The sequence below is a fragment of the Amphiura filiformis genome, chromosome 4, assembly GCF_039555335.1.
Source record: "Amphiura filiformis chromosome 4, Afil_fr2py, whole genome shotgun sequence".
In the NCBI taxonomy this organism is placed as follows: domain Eukaryota; kingdom Metazoa; phylum Echinodermata; class Ophiuroidea; order Amphilepidida; family Amphiuridae; genus Amphiura; species Amphiura filiformis.
Window position 1 is genome coordinate 46,058,249 of NC_092631.1, and position 19,434 is coordinate 46,077,682.

General features: G+C 36.7%; 1 protein-coding gene across 1 annotated transcript in view; it reads left to right on the plus strand.

The window, feature by feature from the left end:
- Positions 1–5,672: 5,672 nt before the first annotated feature.
- The window catches only part of LOC140150940 (gamma-2-syntrophin-like), a 136,036-nt gene continuing 122,274 nt past the window's right edge, over positions 5,673–19,434 (plus strand). The window contains exon 1 of the mRNA XM_072173098.1: positions 5,673–6,024. Coding sequence (XP_072029199.1) covers positions 6,019–6,024 — 6 coding nt within the window. The 5' untranslated portion in view covers positions 5,673–6,018. The remainder of the gene's footprint in view (positions 6,025–19,434) is intronic.

Here is a 19,434-nt window from a genome sequence, read left to right on the forward strand (position 1 = left end):
TAATCTTTTTGTAGAGGATTTTTCCAACCGGGAATCCATGTGACGGGAAACTCAAAATTGACTGTTAGTGGCCTTATGATGTGATTGTAACTACCAGGGCAGTAAACTATCATACATTGCGAATATCTAAAATTAATTACCATGCTTCAATATCAAGGTTAACAGTTACTGATAATAGATAATTGGATTGTCATGAAATGTGGTTGATATGAAATCCCTTAATTAAGCAGCAAACATTCTTAAGGTTATCTGAATATAGATTGTTGGATTGTTGTGAAACTCAGAGGATGTGATTTCAATTGAGCCGTTTGTTACAAGTATGAATTAAATGTAGACCAATTTAGCACACATTTTCCAATTCAGCTTTCGACATGAAAATTTTGAGTATTTCCTAGTATGTCATTGGTGGTATTTACCAATAAATGCCAATATTTCGCACCCGGTTAGTTGTGCCAAACATTCAAATTTACTAGCTTTCCAAGTACTTGCAATGCAAAATTATGAAACATGATCTTCATCCATGGCGTTGTCTTTTTAAAGACATTTCTTGTTTAAACGTGTCGCGTGTATGTACAGGTTTGCACACACTCTTATCTTACCCAGGCTGTCAAGTGACGTGAGCTGAAATTAGGCCTAGTTGAAGAAAAAAATCTGAAAGATCAAGTGAATTTACTACATCGCGCCATAACCCCCAAGCTCCCCTATAAACTACGCCATGTATGGTGGTGTAACGTTTAACCGGCGCCCTCTGAAATATCTAGCCTAAGTAAGTCGCATACTATTTTGCCAGTGATACCCCCGGTGATACCAAAGGCAGTGAAGCAGTGATGATGACCGCATTTGCCGGAAGCCCTAACCCTAACCCGGGCCTTAACCAGGGGCGCAGCCAGCTTTTTTGGTGAGGGGGCAAAATGAATTTCGGGGGCACAGACGAAAAATATTACAGTTGCATCATACAATACATAGAGACAAACGGCTTTATTGGGACGATGTGCGCGCGCGTAGCGCCCAAAAAATGGTATTTTACACTATTTTCGCCCATTATCACGATGGAAATGGCTTTATCTTTACAATTTTCGTATTTTCGGGCTGATTTTTGGTAGAAAAGGGCTCCTTGCCCCTTTTCTTTTCCTTTGCCCTCCTCATTTTCTCTTTTATTTTATTTTGTCAGAGGGGTACTTTTTTCTTTCATTTTTTGTCGGGGGGGGGGGGGGAGGCCGGCTACGCTACTGGCCCGCCCTAAACCAGTCCGGCAACTCCTCTCTACTACATTTAGGCCTACTTGCCTACCCCCAGTTATAGCATTTTAACCTTGAGCAGTGTCGTATAGGCCTATAACATTTTGTTTTTCAGATTTCTTTTTGACATTGGGGGTGGGGGGGGGGATAGGTTGGCGACCAAATATGATACAAAACTACGGTAATACGCGCGCCGGGCGCCGATATTGAAGCTAAAACGATGAAATATGGTTGTAAAAGTGGAATTCGCGCGGTTAGAAGCCACATACAGGCGTCAACATTGGGTCCCCCTGGCACATAGGGCCTGCACTTTGGCTCGTTTTTTGCAGGTTTACATGGTCCAATAATCACAAGATGACTGACATGTGGTAACAAAGGAAGCAGTCACTGCAATTTGATTATGTCCCATATGATTGGCCATTCAAGACACCCCTGTGAATATACTATAGCGACCTTTTCAAAACATAATACCTGTTTGCTTGACTGCATTGACAATACCCGGGAACAATACACACAGTATATGCATTGGACAAACTTTTTACAATAAGCATGATAAGTGATGATGTGACCTCCAGATTTATACATCGTTCGTCTCGCACACTGACGACATTTGATTGAATGGACTGCGCCGTGATTACGGTGAAGGACACCGGTTCAAATCCTTTGTTTGGAGCCAATCGATAAAAGTATGCAGGGCCTCTATACCCTATACCCATGTACAGTTTATCCCTTACATAACCTATGTCTTGAATACGCTGGCAAAGTTATGTAATAATCGGATTAATACTATATAGCAGTAGGTAAAAACAAGTTTTGAATAATCCGCGCTACAAAGTCCCATTCAGTGATCCCAGCGAAAGTGAAAAAAAAAATCAAATTGTTACGTGTATAAATTTTTGAATGAAAAACAAATGGCAAAAAACAACAACAGGAAAACGACAGTATTGACGAAGTTGAAGCCCCATTCAAATACATGTAGCTAATTTATATACTGTCAGTACCGGTATATAAATTACAGACTCACGTAAATGCATTATTTTTTTGTCTTAGACACACGGCTTTCGGCTGAACCACTACACTAGCAAGCTATGTTAGCACATCTATGACAATGACGAAACGTACAAAATCAGCCATAGGCCTTTTATGACCTTTGACATTCTTTTGTGGCGAGTGACATGGTCTTTCAATTCACGCCGAGTGTCCTTGACAGGTTCGACTATGCTTCAGTGGTCATGAAAGAATTCAAAAGATAACCTCTGCCCCAATAATCCCAGGCAATTATCTGAAACTGCTCCTCGGATCATAAGAACTCAGTCCTCAAATGATAGTCATAAATAATGTCCAAAATATAAAAATTACTGACTATCATTGGAGACTGAGTTCCGCAGTCTAGTATCCAAAATCTGAATTTTGATGATTTTGATCGTCGGGATGAAAAAAAAAAATCAAAAAATCACTGAATGGGCCTTTAGATCCCTACTCTCCTTACCCTGGCAATATAAATCAAAGAAAAATAAAGAAAAAAATAAATAAAACAAGAAAAGACAAAAAAAGACAAAGAAAACGCATTATGAATACGAAGAATGTCTTTCTGAGATCAAATAAATTTCATTGTTTGGAATTCACGATATAATACAAATTTTATGACAAATTATTAAAATTTGATATTTTTCACATTTTTGATATATAACAGTCCTCGAAGTAAATATCATAAATCTAATGATATATTCTTAAACAGTCCCTGGCATACCATACATGTATAGGCCTATGTATAGTACATTAGTCTGCTTTATCTGTTTTGTGCTGTTTAAGCAAATTTAAACATAATTTCCATAAAATGTAAGCTTTTACTGTCAGATATGTCCCCTTTTAATTTTGAGCAGAACAAGTGAGGTAAAGCAAAGAAAATTGGAATTTACTACTACTAGCGCCAATGAATGTTATACGATTGTAAAGCGGTACGATCCTCTGGGTGTGTGTGTGTGGGGGGGGTGCGTATGTGTGTCCTGCACGCGTATTTTTCTGCAACTATAACGGGACGCAATACGATACCGGTATGTTATAAGAATCAAACTTACAAGAAAGATGGCTCTTGTCAAATCCTACAATTCTGTCAGAGAAAATATGCATATTTGCATTGAAATTTGGTATTAATTGACATAATTGATTATTTAATAAATATTTTATTTAATGATTTACCATAATTCCAAACATGTCAAACAATATGTCAAATTAAAGCTAATGAAATGCTTTATAAATTGGTAAGAGCACATTTTGCAGAATGCATTTAGTATTTTAGTTACATGATTCCAAACATTCTATTCCAATTTTTGCTACACACACATAGGAGCTGTACTTTTAGAATCCGCGCCTGATCAATAATAATAGTCTTTCACTCCATTGTCAAAGTACTGTGCTCCCTGTAGCATTATAGTGACCAGGTCCTAGAGTGTGATGGTTTTGTAGCAGATGACAGTGCTCATTCAAGCCTGTCAAGGTCAGTTAGTAGCCACTTGCTGAATGGATGGCCATTATCAGCTATCAAAGAGATGCCTTGTGCAGCTGCCAATCACAGTAGAGGTTTGATAACATTTTGTTAAAACCCAAATGTGATATAAGGACAAAGCTGTGCATGTTGGTACTTAATTGTTTGGATTCTTATGTTGAAATTCCCTTGTATTAGTATTTTTATGTGTAGTGTATATTGTTCATCAATTATATAGCTTTTTTTTGGGGGGCATTTTTGCTCTGTTGCACTGTACCATTATGGAATTTGAGCAAATCAATTACCGACACAAGCAGGTATACAGTGTATTATTTTATTTTGTATTTCGTATCTCAGGAGCACAGCTCACTTGGTAAGGCGTCAGAATTTGGTACACGAGCGCTTCGAACTTTAAATCGGAAGGTGGTGAGTTCGAGCCTCATCACGGTCACATCAATTTTATAAACCAAATATTGTTCGAACTTTTCATATTTGTTTTTCTTTTATTGTTTCTTTTTTTTTTTTTTTTTTTTTCTTGTTTTATTTAATTTTGTCTTTATTTTTCTTTGATTCATATTGCCAGGGTAAGGAGTGGAGGGAACTAACGGCCCATTCAGTGATTTTTTCATCTGGACGATCGTAAAAATCATCAAAATTCAGATTTTGTACAATGATATAGTCAGTAATAATCTTTTGATCATTATATGACTATCATCATCCGAAGAGCAGTTTCAGACAATTGCTTGGGATTGTTGGGGCAGAGGTTATCTTTTGAATTCTTTCATGACCGCTGAAGCAGAGTCAAACCTGTCAAGGACACTCGGCGTGAATTGAACTGATTTAATTTATATACTGACAGTATATATAAATTAGCTACATGTAGGCCTATTTGAATGGGGCTTCAACTTCGTCGATACTGCCGTTTTCTTGGGTTTTTGCCATTTTTTCATTAAAAAATTTATAAAAGTAACAATTTGATTTTTTTTTCACTTTCGCTGGGATCACTGAATGGGGCTTTGCAACGCGATATATTCAAAACTTGTATTCACCTACTATAGCATTAATCCGATTATTACACAACCTCGCCAGCGTATTCAAGACATCCAATGCAAATAATCACCTAGATTATGACGTTCATACCGTAAATATGGCGGAGTACTCAAATTCATTCAACAAAAGCATGATTACAAGCTATTGCAATCTGCCGCGACAGCTCGTCTCACACACATAACAAATGCACTATAGGATCAAATAGGTTGACGACAACGTTTGATTGAATGCACTGCATTGCGCCATGATTACGGTGAAGGACATCGGTTCAAATCCTTTGTATGGAGCTAATCAATAATTTCACGCACATCCTCTATTATTGCCCAATTATTGCCCGGGATGATTGCACACTGTAAAAGAGCTATTGTTATAATGTTTGATGAAATCGTGTTTAACTATTTGCTTAAGAAAGGCACAATACAGATAAAGCAGACAGGGAATGTGTTCGAGTATTACCTAATTATAATAGGGGCGTATCCAAAAATGAATTCACACCCCTTTCAAATGTCGAGCCAAAGTGCAGGCCCTATGCAAAAGTAGGCCTAGGCCTATTGGGGGATTTACCCCCCCCCCCCTCCTCCTGGGATATAGGCCTACGCCTATGTTTTTCAAAGGCAATCATGACTCTGAATCATGACTTGACTAAGTTGACTAGTCAATTTATTTAGATCATATGAAATTCTAGATTTTCCCAAACTTCTGTGATGGGACTATTTTTTCTCCAATAATTTATAAAATGAATCAAGTAGTACTATTAGGGTCTGCTCCCCTCTGAAGTTACTTAACAGTAAAACTTACATAGCCCCCTCAAGAACCTTCAAGCTCCGGAAGTGCGACACAAAATCCCATAACAAGAAAACATCATCGCCCAACACTATAACAACAATGCATTGAAAGCCCGTAGTTCAGATCTTGGACTCCAGGCATCTAACATTGTGCAAGTTATTTATATAAAATTCTGCAGTATATCTCAGTATGTATGGCTTAGAGTAAGTGGGAATGGTGCGCACGACCATAACCTATTGTCTGATGTTCTTTCCTGAGGCAAAATAACACAGAAAAGAGTTTTAATCGAAGTGAAAACGTTGAGGTGCTTTGCATACCAAACTTGATCAAACTGCTGTCTTGTTTGTTTAGCAGGCAGGCTGATTAGGAACACGTCAAATACAGTTTATCTGCAGTGCTAGTGATAAGACGAGCATACTCGTGTGATTTTCTTGTCTATCCTGGAACTGGAACCACAAGATGGAGGTAAGTTTGAGGATCGAGCATGTCGAATTAATTGTTATGTTTGTTGACCTTCACCTGAGTCAGTTTGCAGTCGGATGGTCATACTAGTCAGCACAACAATTTATAAACTTTTTCGTACCCCCCCATATGTTTAAGTTTGACCATAGATTATTTTTAGTATCTATGGTTTGACATGCATTACATTTTATAGGTATGCTAGGTGAATTTAAATTTGCCATCAAACTGCATCATTTTATATATCAAATTAAAGCCCTTGAGTAAACAAAGCCAAAACTGAAAACCATTTTTTCATAGCACTTTCCGTAGCAAAGTTACATCGTGTCAAAGATTGACTTTCATCAAAAAGTTTCAGCTAGCAAAATTCCCCAAAACGGCATTTCGGGGGTGTTTCTAGATCTTAGTCTCATTATGATAGCAGCTTTTTTTTAATGGAAATGCTATCCAAATCCCTCTAAAATTCCATGTGCGGGTGACTTTAAAATCACCATAAAAATCATATATTTGGGTCAAGTGAAGTATAGAAAACATATTTATGTAGGTTTCTTTCTTCGGGCACTTGTTTTAAATTTCTATGTAAAAATGCATTGACATTGTCGGCGAATTTGACTGACTAGCAAATGTGTTAACTAAGGTTTGCCTGGGTTACCTACATTTTACAATATGTACAGTATACTGTATTTCATCATGTATGTCTATGAGTAGTACACCATTGGTTATCACATATTACTGGTGTAGCTGGTCCCAGAGTGACTCAGTGAGTTCTTCTTCTTCTCTTCCATATTTAGTGCCTCCCCATGAGTATTATCGCACATCTGGATTTATTCATAAAGTGTTGCACAAGCTCAGCATTTTATGGCATAACATAATCCATGATAATAAAATTGTCCAACTCGCCAAGGTCCTGACCATCTAAAAGAACATTGTGATTATTGTAAGGACAAGGTTACCTGCCCAAATCCTAGTATAAACCAGGGTATAAACATTTAGTAATTGTTGGTACATGTATTTAGTTCCTGCATAAACCTGCCAGTTGACCAGGCCAACGATTGTGGACCTTTAAGTTATACTGCCAATCAATTTTGATCAATTCCAAAGTATAAAAGTGTCGCTGGATTTCATTGGCTCGCTCTAGAGTCGCCTGGGTTTTATACTAATTTATTGTGCATATCTCCACGCTGCCGACAGACTTGATAATTGGTAAACACATCTGACGGCACAAGTCTGCCTGTTGCATAGCGAAAGTTTGACCAATTAGCGGCGTGTCCACCTTCACAAGCAGCATGACGTAAGTTTACATTACAGCCTATTAGCATAGTGACACCCTCTCATGTCTCGAACATGTATCTGATTTTGTAAATGGTACAATTTTTCGTTCCAGGCTTCGTTCTCTGCTTGCAATGTTTTGAATTATGTTATTAGGACATTATTCAAGTTTGGTAAAGAGTATTAACTAGGTTTGCCCATCACTGAGACGAAAACTTGGAAACAAGGATATATTTTAAGTCTTTCAAGTAAAGGTATGAAAATTTTCGCAGTGCAAATTTCACGTTTTATCTTAATAAATGTTCATAATTGTCTAACAATAGGTCTTTTCTTCTCTGATTTATTGTGACTTGTCGGCCCGCTTGTCGGCAAATTTTATAGTTATATGTTTGATAATAAAATCGCTAAATTTTAATCTTCTTTCTTTCTTTTTTTTTTTACTTTGAAGCTCATCCAGATTTCAAAATCAGTACAGAAACGTAATAATTAACTTTTTTTTTATCAAGTATTAGCAAACAAATTTTTGTTTCATCTCTGGATCACCCCCGTAAGTTAACTAACTTTTCATTCATATGTTAATTAGAAGTAAACAAAATAGTAAATAAATTAAGTAAACATGCGAGAACCCGGAGCGAGAACCATTACTAGTAAAAATATAAAACATTTATAGGCCTAGACTCAAATTTGAAGTTGATTCGCGTAGAAGAAGAATAAAACAAAAATAATAAAGAGAAATACAAGAAACAAAAAAGAAAGAAAAGAAAAGAAAAAGAAAAGAAAAGAATAGACAGATAGAAACCAAGAGAAAGGAAATAAAACATTTACATTCAAACAAACCATCAATTGCTCACACCGAGAGATCACCCATCGATTACACGAGTACGGGAAATCCCCTCGTAGGCCATTTAAACCCAACGTGGTTGTTTGTTATGTATCGAGCACACTGATTGGCTTAGCCATTGTTTTAGTAGTTTATTCGACCAATCAGAAAATTCGTACTTCGCTTCACTGCCAACAATTATGTGCTGCCAAACCAGGCCGTCGCATTCATTGATTGGCTTACAATTTAGAAAAATCGTCTGTGCAACCAATCACAAAACGGGTTATGGAGCACGTCGGTATAACAATTTTGCCGATATTAAAGGATCTCTGATTGACAGCGTGTGTGTTTATTTGGGAGCAATACATGAATATCGGGAGATTTATCCGCACTAAAAAGAACTCATACGGGGGAATTAATGGCTGCAGGACTCAAACAGGGATATAGCACGATTAGTTTGTAAGCTTTTGCCAGTACTTGTTGCCTGTCATCATTTATAAATAACTGTAAACGTATACTTGGTTCATGAGTTGTTAAGCTTAAATTTATTAATTTTCATGATTTGATATTGTAAAAGCCTGTAGTTTTATCATGTCATATTCACTGATTCTGTCATGGCAGGAAAAAGTGGGCAATACGGGAAGCTCATTGCAGGGAAATGTTTGATAAAAAAAAAAAAAAATAAAGAAATACATAAAAGAAATATGTCATACTGGAGGGAAATTTGGTAAAACTGAAGGGAAATTCTGGATTGCTTGCAGGGAAAAAACATTCTGTGTCTGGAACCGATTCATGGATTCGGCTCCAGATGCGTCAAATCTACTCGGTCTGTTTCAAAGGCAACTCTTTTGATCGATACGGACAATTGGCAATACGACTCTGACGGGATTAAGGCAGTTAAACTAAAGCTACCTGTAAAGTTTGCAACAAGTATTGGCAAAAAATAAAAACTCATTACCCATTTGGCAATTTTCGTCTCATTGCCATTTTGAAACAAAAATTTACTGAGACACATTTTCACAAAGAAGATTTTGAACATTTCTGGATATATTTCTGGAGGCTCCAAATAAGGACTCAGATTGCACCAGAGAGCATCTAGAACCCAGAGCTGGACCCCGGCCGAAGGACTTCGTGCTATAAGGCTCGTGATGTGCGCTTCACGCACATATTCGATTCTATATGAGCATCAATTGATTCTCGCAAAATATCTTCAGGAGAATCAACCTTGATTCTCCTCACCTCCAACGAGTCTCAGGCCCTGGCTCGCAACACACATATAGACCATTTACAGTTTGAAAATTAGATTCCCAAAAATTTGGCATGTTCAAAGGGGGGGGGGGGCAAGCGATTTTTGACCAGCCGTTCGAAAATTTTACGCCCCCCCCCCATAATTGGCTCAATTGGTGCATCACAAACTTATCTATTTAGACATAATCAGAGCACTTTGATTTTTTTTTTGATCCCCATAGAGACAAAAATGTGACATTTGACCTTTTTGGTTATGACTCAAGAATGGTACGTCCTAGATAGGTCAAACTATACAATTTCTGAATGCTTGAGGGAGTCTAGGGGAATACATTGGAATGGTTTTTACAACAATTTGAGCAAGTTTGAAATTTGACCCTGGGGTGCAATTTTAGGTGCTCAAAAGTTGAGCTCCTGAATAATTCCAGGAGAACAAATAATTGAGCTCCTCATATTTCTTTAACCAAAGGACTGAGGAACGCATATATATGACGGCAATTACTGACATTTTTGTATTGTCAAATGTTCAATTCTTCATTTTGTCACCAACAATATTAACACAGGCAATCATTACGGTACAGATAAACTTTAACTCAAATATTACACTATCGTCCATGATGATTTTGAAGAACCATTAAAAACATACACCATGCTGTTGTTTTAATGTAAGATGAAATATTTCTATATTATTTCTCCTAACATGCCCAACTGAAGACTAGCCAAGTGTCAAAATAGTTGTCAAAATTTCAAAATTCCATTCATATTTCTATTTTTTCATGATTTAAAAGTGTAAAAAACCTATGAAAATTCCAAATAGTAATAGAATTTTTGAGACATGCACTGCATTGGGGTAATTAAAAAAGTTTACACTTATTTTCATATATTCTTTAACCATGTTAACAGTCCATGCTCATATGTTGTATTACTTCCTGAAAGGCCTGTTCAGTTATCAACATAATCCAAAAGCGTAAAACACCTTAAAATTATGTTTTTCTTCCTAGGTCTACTGTATCACTTCTGTTTTTACACCTTGTAATAAAACCATAGCATCAGTCAATATCAATTGCCGAAACTCGAAAAACAATCTACAATTATATTATTGTCTCGCCTGATAAGGCAGGAGACTATGTAATCACTTTTCCGTGCGTATGTGTGTGGATGTGTGTGTGTGTGTATGTGACAAATTTGGTTAAAGTTTTGGTTAAAGTTTGCTTTCCGCCTATTTTCTCGGAGACTATGAGTCGTGACGTGCCTCAAACTTGGTGGGTGGGTGCATCTTGACCCGAGACAGAACCGGTTTGTATTGGTTAGTGAGTCAAGGTCACTGAGGTCATCTAGGGGTCATCTGAGGTCAAATTAGTAAAAAGTGTCGTATGGCCATGAAACTTGGTGGGTACAGTCAACATTTTTTAAAGCCAAATTTTTGGAAGGTCATTTCAAGTCACCAGAGGTCATCTGAGGTCAAATTAGTAAAACTGTCGGATGGGTATGAAACTTGGTGGGTACAGTCAACATTTAAAGCCAAATTTTTGGAAGGTCATTTCGAGGTCACCAGGGTCATCTGAGGTCAAATTAGTAAAAACTGTCAGATAGGTATGAAACTTGGTGGGTACAGTCAACATTTAAAGCCAAATTTTTGCAAGGTCATTTCGAGGTCACCAGGGGTCATTTGAGGTCAAATTAGTAAAAACAGTCGTATGGGCATGAAACTTGGTGGGTACAGTCAACATTTTAAGCCAAATTTTTGGAAAGTCATTTTGAGGTCACCAGGGGTCATCTGATGTCAAATTAGTAAAAACTGGCGGATGGGCATGAAACTTGGTGGGTACAGTCAACATTTAAAGCCAAATTTTTGAAAGGTCATTTCGGGGTCACCAGGGATCATCTCGAGGTCAAATTAGTAAAAACTGTTGTATGGGTATGAAACTTGGTGGGTGCAGTCAACATTTAAAGCCAAATTTTTGGAAGGTCATTTCGAGGTCACCAAGGGTCATCTGAGGTCAAATAGTAAGACTCTCGGGATCTGCATGAAACTTGGTGGGTACAGTCAACATAAAAAGCCAAATTTTTGGAAGGTCATTTCGAGGTCACCAGGGGTCATTTGAGGTCAAATTAGTAAAAACAGTCGTATGGGCAGGAAACTTGGTGGGTTCAGTCACCATTTTAAGCCAAATTTTTTTAAATCAAATTTTGACTGAAAATTTGAGATTTTCTTAAAACTGCCAATTTTGGCAAGAATCTGTTATAATAGTTGGATTCTTTGCATCATAGTTTTATATACTTCTCATCATTACATGTGGATTTGAGAAAGGCATACAGACTATAGAGTATGACATTTAAATCATCTTATATTTTTCTCAAAAATATGATTTCAATTTTCAGGAAAATGCCAGGTTTAATTTCCATATCCAAATAAAAAGCGAGGGTGTATACTTGCACTATACATATACCTAAGAACATTTTTATCTGAAGAATTTCAATTCTAGCTCAGTCAGTCAGCCTTCAACTCTGTCTTTCACTCTTGTTTTGCATCTGTTTAGAAATAAAATATCACATGACTCAACACAGCTCAAGTAGCTGGCTAGTGGCAAGATATTATGAATGTCATGCCTGTACAAAATTTTAGTAGACCTAATTTACAAAACATGCATGTATGATCATGCATGATCAGTATTGCATGACACCCTGCGATTCTGCAATAATGACCATAACACATTACAGTTCTGTACCATACTTTTTTCCATGTCTTGATGTCGCAAGAAGTTCACAACCAAGCAATGGTCGATTCCAGTTGAAGACATATGACCTTAATTTTCTACACAGGGAGTGTGAAATTCAAATGGAGTTTTAATTTTGAGCAAAGCAAATGATATAAAACAAAAAAAATTGCTATTTCATTCTATAATTATCTTCAATGTAGCTCACTGAGCAGAGCTTCACGCAGCTGGGATGTATATAACTAAAGACAAATAGCGATACAAACATACATTTTATGAAAATCTTCTCAAAAAAGTACTAATTTTTCATTTACAAAAATGTTACCATACCAAAATTAATATATATAATTTCAGGTCTGGTTTTCGTCAAATCTGGTTTAAAGTTAAGTACATTTGTTTTGAGTCCCAGCCACACATCCCCACCCAAACCAAAGTTGAGAACCTTCCCAGGATCAGAACAACATCAGGTCTCAAATCAGACATTATCAGTTTGTGAACAAATCTTTGCAAATTGAAAACAAATTTATTCTGAATTGTTAAAAAAAATACATGTTCTTATAGAGTTGAATTGTAGTCCTTTTTTATTGAACATTTGAATTTTATTTATTTTTCACTTGTACAGTACCGGTACTTGTTCATATGCTTTTTGTATATCGCTTTATAACTTCTGTCAGATTTGTAATATCTTATGTCGTCTTTTAATATTTCAAATGAACACTTACATGTATATATTACTTGTAAAGCACATTGAGATAGTCTGTGCTATAGTATATTACTCTTGGGGGATACTTACATAATACATACAGGGATTAATCTGTTTTTGTTTCTCATGAGAAGTCCTTAGACATCTTCTAGACATGGGTCTGTGTTTTGAAGAAAAAATCCAAGGGTCTCCTTCATAAATATCTGTGCTATGTATGTAAAATAGATGACTTTTACTGTTTTCAAAGCTCAAATGCTGTGTATAAAATTTGGTACCATACTATAAAATTGGTGAAAATATGTACATAATTATATTATAACCAAAATTCCCTTGAACTGATACAGGTCCCTATTTTAAGCCAAATTGCCCTTCGAATTGGGTCTGGGTTCAGCAGCTTGAAGCGGTCCTTACCCACCAACACCCCCTCCATGTTTTTAAAGCCATATTGTGCGATTTTGTTCCATAGCAATGCCCTAAATTTTTCTTGAATTTCTACTTTGTGTGTGATTGTAACGCCCAATGGTGTACTAAATATGTGTGAAAGACCAAGCCTGAAGTGCTTTAATTACCGTAAAATTTAGAGTTTTTGTAATAAAGCTGGGGATCCCTGGGTTTATTTACAATTCCCCCATAGAGCGCCACAGTTAAGCTTCTAAGTGGTTTTCATTCATTTTACCTCATTTTTTTCGCCTAAAATGATCAGAAAACCACCTTGACAGTAGCTACTAACTATCATCTATGGCAAAGAATAATAAAGTTAAAAATTTGATTGAAATCATATGCATTATGGCTTTAATATAACATGCTATAAGGGGCTATGCAATAATTATGAGCCCTGGAGGAGGGTAAAATTGGGGGCAAGAAATTTTGGTGAGCCAAGGGAGGGGGCAAGCAATTTTGGCAAGCCGGGGGCAAGTGATTTTGGCACACATTCATGCGGGCGCCTTTTAAATAAAACACTCTAAAAGTCTTAGGAAAACAGTACGGAAACGCTTAAATATGCACATTTTCCTGCTCGCTAGTCGCTACGCTCGCAACATGTATCTACACCATTTAAGGTTTGTAAATTGGGATCCCAAAAATTTGCCATGCACAAGGGGGGGGGCAAAGAATTTTTGGCAGGCCAGGAGGGGGGGCGAGCGATTTTTGCCGAGCCGTTTGGAAATTTTACCCCCGGGGCGGCTCATAATTATTGCACAGCCCCTAATTATAGATGTAATTGATGTAATTGCTATATAAAACCATAGATAGTGAAGGAGATGATTTACATTTATTTCGCATGATAGCATCACACATCTAAAGTAAACAGCTGTAGAAAAGTACAGGTTACTGACAACAAGATGCCACATATTATCCAGGCAATTATACTTCCCACGCAGTTGAATATGATGAGAGAGTCAGTTTAATGTATTATGTTCATATATGTATGTAAGTTAATTATCCCATCCCAGATTGAATGCTTCAACAAAATATGCACACAAAACATCTGTTAATTGAAATTTCTATCACTTTGGTTTATCACTCATTTATCACATATTATTTTCCAGGCCCGTACGCAGGATTTCATTTAGGGGTGCTGATTTTGAAAAAGTGGACTTTTTTCCAAAAAGTGGACTAAAATTTTGACCTGTTTTTGTCAAAAAAAGCGTAAAAAACCTGATTTTTTAAACAAATTGTGAAATTTTGGGACTTTTGTATACTTTTCAAAATGGGGGGGGTGTTGCACCCCCTGTGTACGGGCCTGTTATTTTCTTTTAAGAACTGGGACAGTCAGCTTTTATGGATATATTTGCGGAGGACATTTGAGATATAAATACATCTAAAGCAAACTGAGGACAAAGTCACAAAGCTTATTGTTAAAAAACAGTGAATTGTTCAGTCAATATTTAAAGTGCATCATTTTAGTGGACTTACTAAAACTAGACCCAGCTAGGGGATTCAACCTTTAACCGGCTTTTAATACTTTTAGGAGTAGAACTGGGGAGGGAAGTACTACAAAAATGATGTCACAGATGTAAACATCAATCTCCTAATTTGCATATAGCCACCATTCCTCAAGCTAGTTTGCCTCAAGTTGTCCAAATCCATGGTCTGTGATTGGTCTATGATGTCTATGGTGTCACCAGTACTCAGCCCGTGGTCAGGATTTATTTTGATGATGTGGGCGGGGATATCTAAAGAGTGAAACTTTCGTGAAATTTTCCTTTAAAATGGCTGATTTCATTGTTTTTATGAAAAAAGTGGACCTTTTGTGGAACTTTGTCTTTCAAAAAAGGGCAGATGTTCAATGTTTGTACAGAAAAAAGGTGGATCTATTTTAGATTATGTTCTCAGTTTTCCTCTGAAATTGTTAGTTTTCCGCTGATGTTAAATGGATCAGCTCTTTAATATTGATCTTTTCACCTTCAGAAAGGGACCACATTCTCATCTCCTGGCTGTGATTTGTCTCATCAGAAGGCTACTGAAAAGTAGGTTGGTTAGGATCTTTGTTAGAACCTTTCAAGAAATGTGCTTCTAAGGTTGTAATTGAGCTGGTAAAGGCTCAATAACTCAGTACATTCATAAATGACAGTAGACTAGGGAACTATATATTCATGAAGTTGTTTATTTACCTCTTCTATGGTTTCTGTTTACTCAACATTGCATGTTAGTCACAAAACTGGGTCTTGAACTCTGCATTGTATGTGTCCCAATTAACTTTGCTTTGGTGTGAACATAGTTCATATTAAACATTTGAAACTGCAAATGTGTATAAAGGTCAGTCCAGGCCCGTACGCAGGATTTCATTTGGTGGTGCTGATTTTGAAAAAGTGGACCTTTTTCCAATACTTGTCCAAATTTTTTTTTTGGGGGGGGGCTACGGGTACGGGTCTGGGTCAGTCTCTTTGAGCACTGTGATTTTCAGTTTTCTGTTTCAATTGTCAGTTATCCTCTGCAATTGTCAGTTTCATTCTACAAATTTCAGTTTTCATCTGAAATTTTCTGTTTTCCTAAAGTTGCAATTTTCAGTTTCCCCTCTACAATTATTTGGTCAAGCAATAGGTATTGCTTAGATTTTGTTCTTTAAACTCAACATTTTTTTGTTATAGCAAACCGTCAGAAATATGCTGCACAAATTTGCCTGTGGTGATAACAAATTGACCCATATTTTATAGCTCAGCAAATTGTACAAAATATATGACCCATTATTATAGTAACCTCCCAAAAAATGTCTATTTTGGACTTTTGCTATGTAGTGCTAGTGACCAAAAAACAACCCCTTTGTATCTAGTCATGTTGACAAAAAAAACCCAACTCATCCACATAGTAACATCATAAACAAGAAGAGTCTTTCAAAAAGACTCAGTTCATGGATCAGGTGTATAGTAATTTGTTCCAACTTTCCATTTTCATATCTAACCTACTCTGCACTGATCTTACAATAAATTAGTGATTTGAGGCATAATGATTAACCTAGATCCTGACTCTGGCTTAACTCTCCAGCAAGAAGCGACTCATTGAAATACAAACTTTCAAATCAATACACTATCATAGGCCTATTGAAATTCAATTATACCATGCAGATAATAACCTTGGCCCAATAATTATAAGGGTTCCAATTAAGATAAGCAAACATTACTGGGTAGATAATATCAAAATATGCAGTGTATTTTTCATATATGCAGTAATATGCACAGCCTTATCACAAAATAAACAATAGCATTGACCTTACCCACCAATCAGTAAAGCCTATATAATCATGTGATGGCTTAATCCAATAGTAAACATGCTTAGAAAAAAGGCAAAAAAATAGTCCTGGCTGCCATTGTCGCAATACAAGATAAGATGTTCTAAAAAGTCCTTGTCATGTGGGGCAGGATTAGATAAAGGGATACAAACCTGGGTATGAGACATTAGCCGTGTTCAGACGGTCATAGGATCCTCGAGGATCGGCGTGCTCAAGGATTGCGATCCCCAAGTCAATCCCCGAATGCGTGTCCACACGACTCCGTCGTGGCATGTAATCCTTGAGTTTCACAATACCTGATGACATCATCGAGAATTTAAATACAACCGAAAGCTGAATGTGACTCTGCTCTGCAGTATCGCGCGAAATTGAACTCGGCAGAACGTAAAACAAACTATACCACCAAATCAAAAGGCACCAATTACCGACCGCGATTGTGATGATCTGCGAAGAGCATTTTGCTCTTGTTTGTACTTAAATTCATGATGGAAAGTGGTGATGATGTTCTAGATTTGGCAATTTTGGTATCGATAACGTTGAGTTTTCGACATATGATTGGGAGAAGAGAGTTGTTGAGAAAGAAGAGGTAGAATGAGCGACAATTGCAATATTTAATATACCGTATAGGGCCTATATAGCAATGGAACTCATTACCACCACGCACAGGTCAAGCTCAGTGCTCGAGAAACGCAAAATGTAGTGTTCACACGGCAGTAGAGCTCGAGCACCACTCGGGGAACTTGTGAAATCCCCTAAATTTCTAGGGGATAAATTAGGGGATAAATTTTAAATTTGGGAAAAAACTCGAAGACTGGAATCCTAGAAAGCATTCAGACGGCAGATTTCCCAGAGTCTGTGCTCGAGCAACGCGGTGCTCGAGCAAATAGCCCTCCATGTGGACAGGACTATTAGGAATTATTTCCTAGCCTCTTAACCACTGGGTTGATGGGCTACAATAGCTATTCAAGACATAGTGTATGTAAGGGATAAACTGTGCATATGAGATATGGGTTCAAGTGGGGGAAATGTTCAACAAAAATTATCCATTGTTATAGTAGGTGACCCATGTGTACTTAGCCTTTTCTGCAAAGTACCCCCTACCCCCATACCCCCCTCTCCTGCAAAATTACTAGTATTTTTACTGGCCTATTTCCATGAACTCTGTCCGTTTACTAGTATCTACTTAAAAAGATATATTGCTGAAATTGTTTATACGATTATTATTATTAGTAAACTTGAGCCAGCGCATTTTGAGTTATGTACCCTAATTAATTTTGGTGGTGTGAGGAAGATACTTGTAGCAATCCTCTTAGCATTAGAGCACCAGCCAATTATAACATTAACCTTCTCAAAGACTCCCATATAAGGGCAGATAAGATTTATGGCTTGCCATCAAGTAATGGGAGACTGCAATAAAAGATATGTCTGGATATGGCGAGTTTTGTTGCAGCGAGTTTAAATGTCAATGAGTTTAGTATGTTTAGAAATGAAGCAGGATATTTTTTAATTCATTTTGTTGAAATTTCATTCAAATTGAGCTGATGTGGTTTGTCAGAAAATGCAGAAAATACCAGTGCTGCTAACTTAGCAAACATTTATAGAGGACATAAGCTACTTTATGTGAATTTTCAAAATCAGTACAGTTTTATTTATCCAAACATAAAAATACAAAAACATACTAATATGCAAAATAAATAATATTGATAGAATGAGAAAATACTCTCTTTAAAAATGGAAATACAAGGTGTCCCAGAATGATTTATACCGTCCTTGAACAAAATATCAAAAATATATAGTCAACAGTGTATCTCATCTTAATAAGTGCAATGCAATGCCTCACATGTCTCCTACTTATTCTGTGACTTTCATGGAAATAGCTTGATTCGTTTTTGCGTGACACTGCTATTACTGAAAATGGACGAAAACTGCATGTGTGTAATTTACAGTGCAAAGGCACCCCAACACATGAATCCTTTATCACCATTGTCAGCCGCACTGTGCAATATATTGGAGAAATCCTACATTCTTTTATAAGACATAGGCCTAGCTACACAAAATTTGGCACAGATATAGAGCTTACAATGCTAAATAATTCTTGATATGGGATTAAGTGAAACATTTCAATATGGCAAAATATATAGGTTGAAAAACTTTTTATGTGATTTTTACCCCAATTTTTACCCAAAAATTTCATTATTACAGAGGATAACTTCCTCAAGGGTCCTCCGCAGTAAATTTTAATCTCATTCGTCACGTAGCTGTGGGGTTGCCAATATACTGTGGACATAAATGCATGCTGTAACACTAATGATGAACCTTCTCTATGCTTTTATGAGAAATCCATCTCTGCCGGCATTTCAAATGATGAAACTCGCACACCGCAATTATTGGCTTCAAAACTGCCGCCAAAGAAAGAATAGTTTAAGGTCACTCAAGCGTGACAAATCCTTTATTCTATACAAGGATTGCTTCGTAACATCATAAATAAACGATAGATATCGAATATTTAGTAGAAGTAAGAACTGGACACAACAAATATACTGCATAATATTTTCCAAATAACTTTGTGCTGAACGGTTAGTAATTTTACAGATTTGCAAAATAGGTTGCTTTGTCAAAACTAGGAATTCACCATTTTTATGCAATCCTCTCAAACTTCTACTAGAAACGTCCAATTTTTAAAATCTAAAAAATCTGAGAAAGCTAAATATATGTAAAACTTAAAATGCAAAATAATATGACCAATAGAATTGCCGTTCATAACTAAAAAATTCCACCTTTCCCGGTATAAATCATTCTGGGACACCCTGTATTGGGGTGAAGGAAAAGTCAAAATTAAGATTGAGAAATCAGTCTTAAAGATTGAAAATTCAAACTAAATTCAATTGTATTTTCAATCTAATTTTAGACTTTTCCCTCAACACAATCTTTGGGT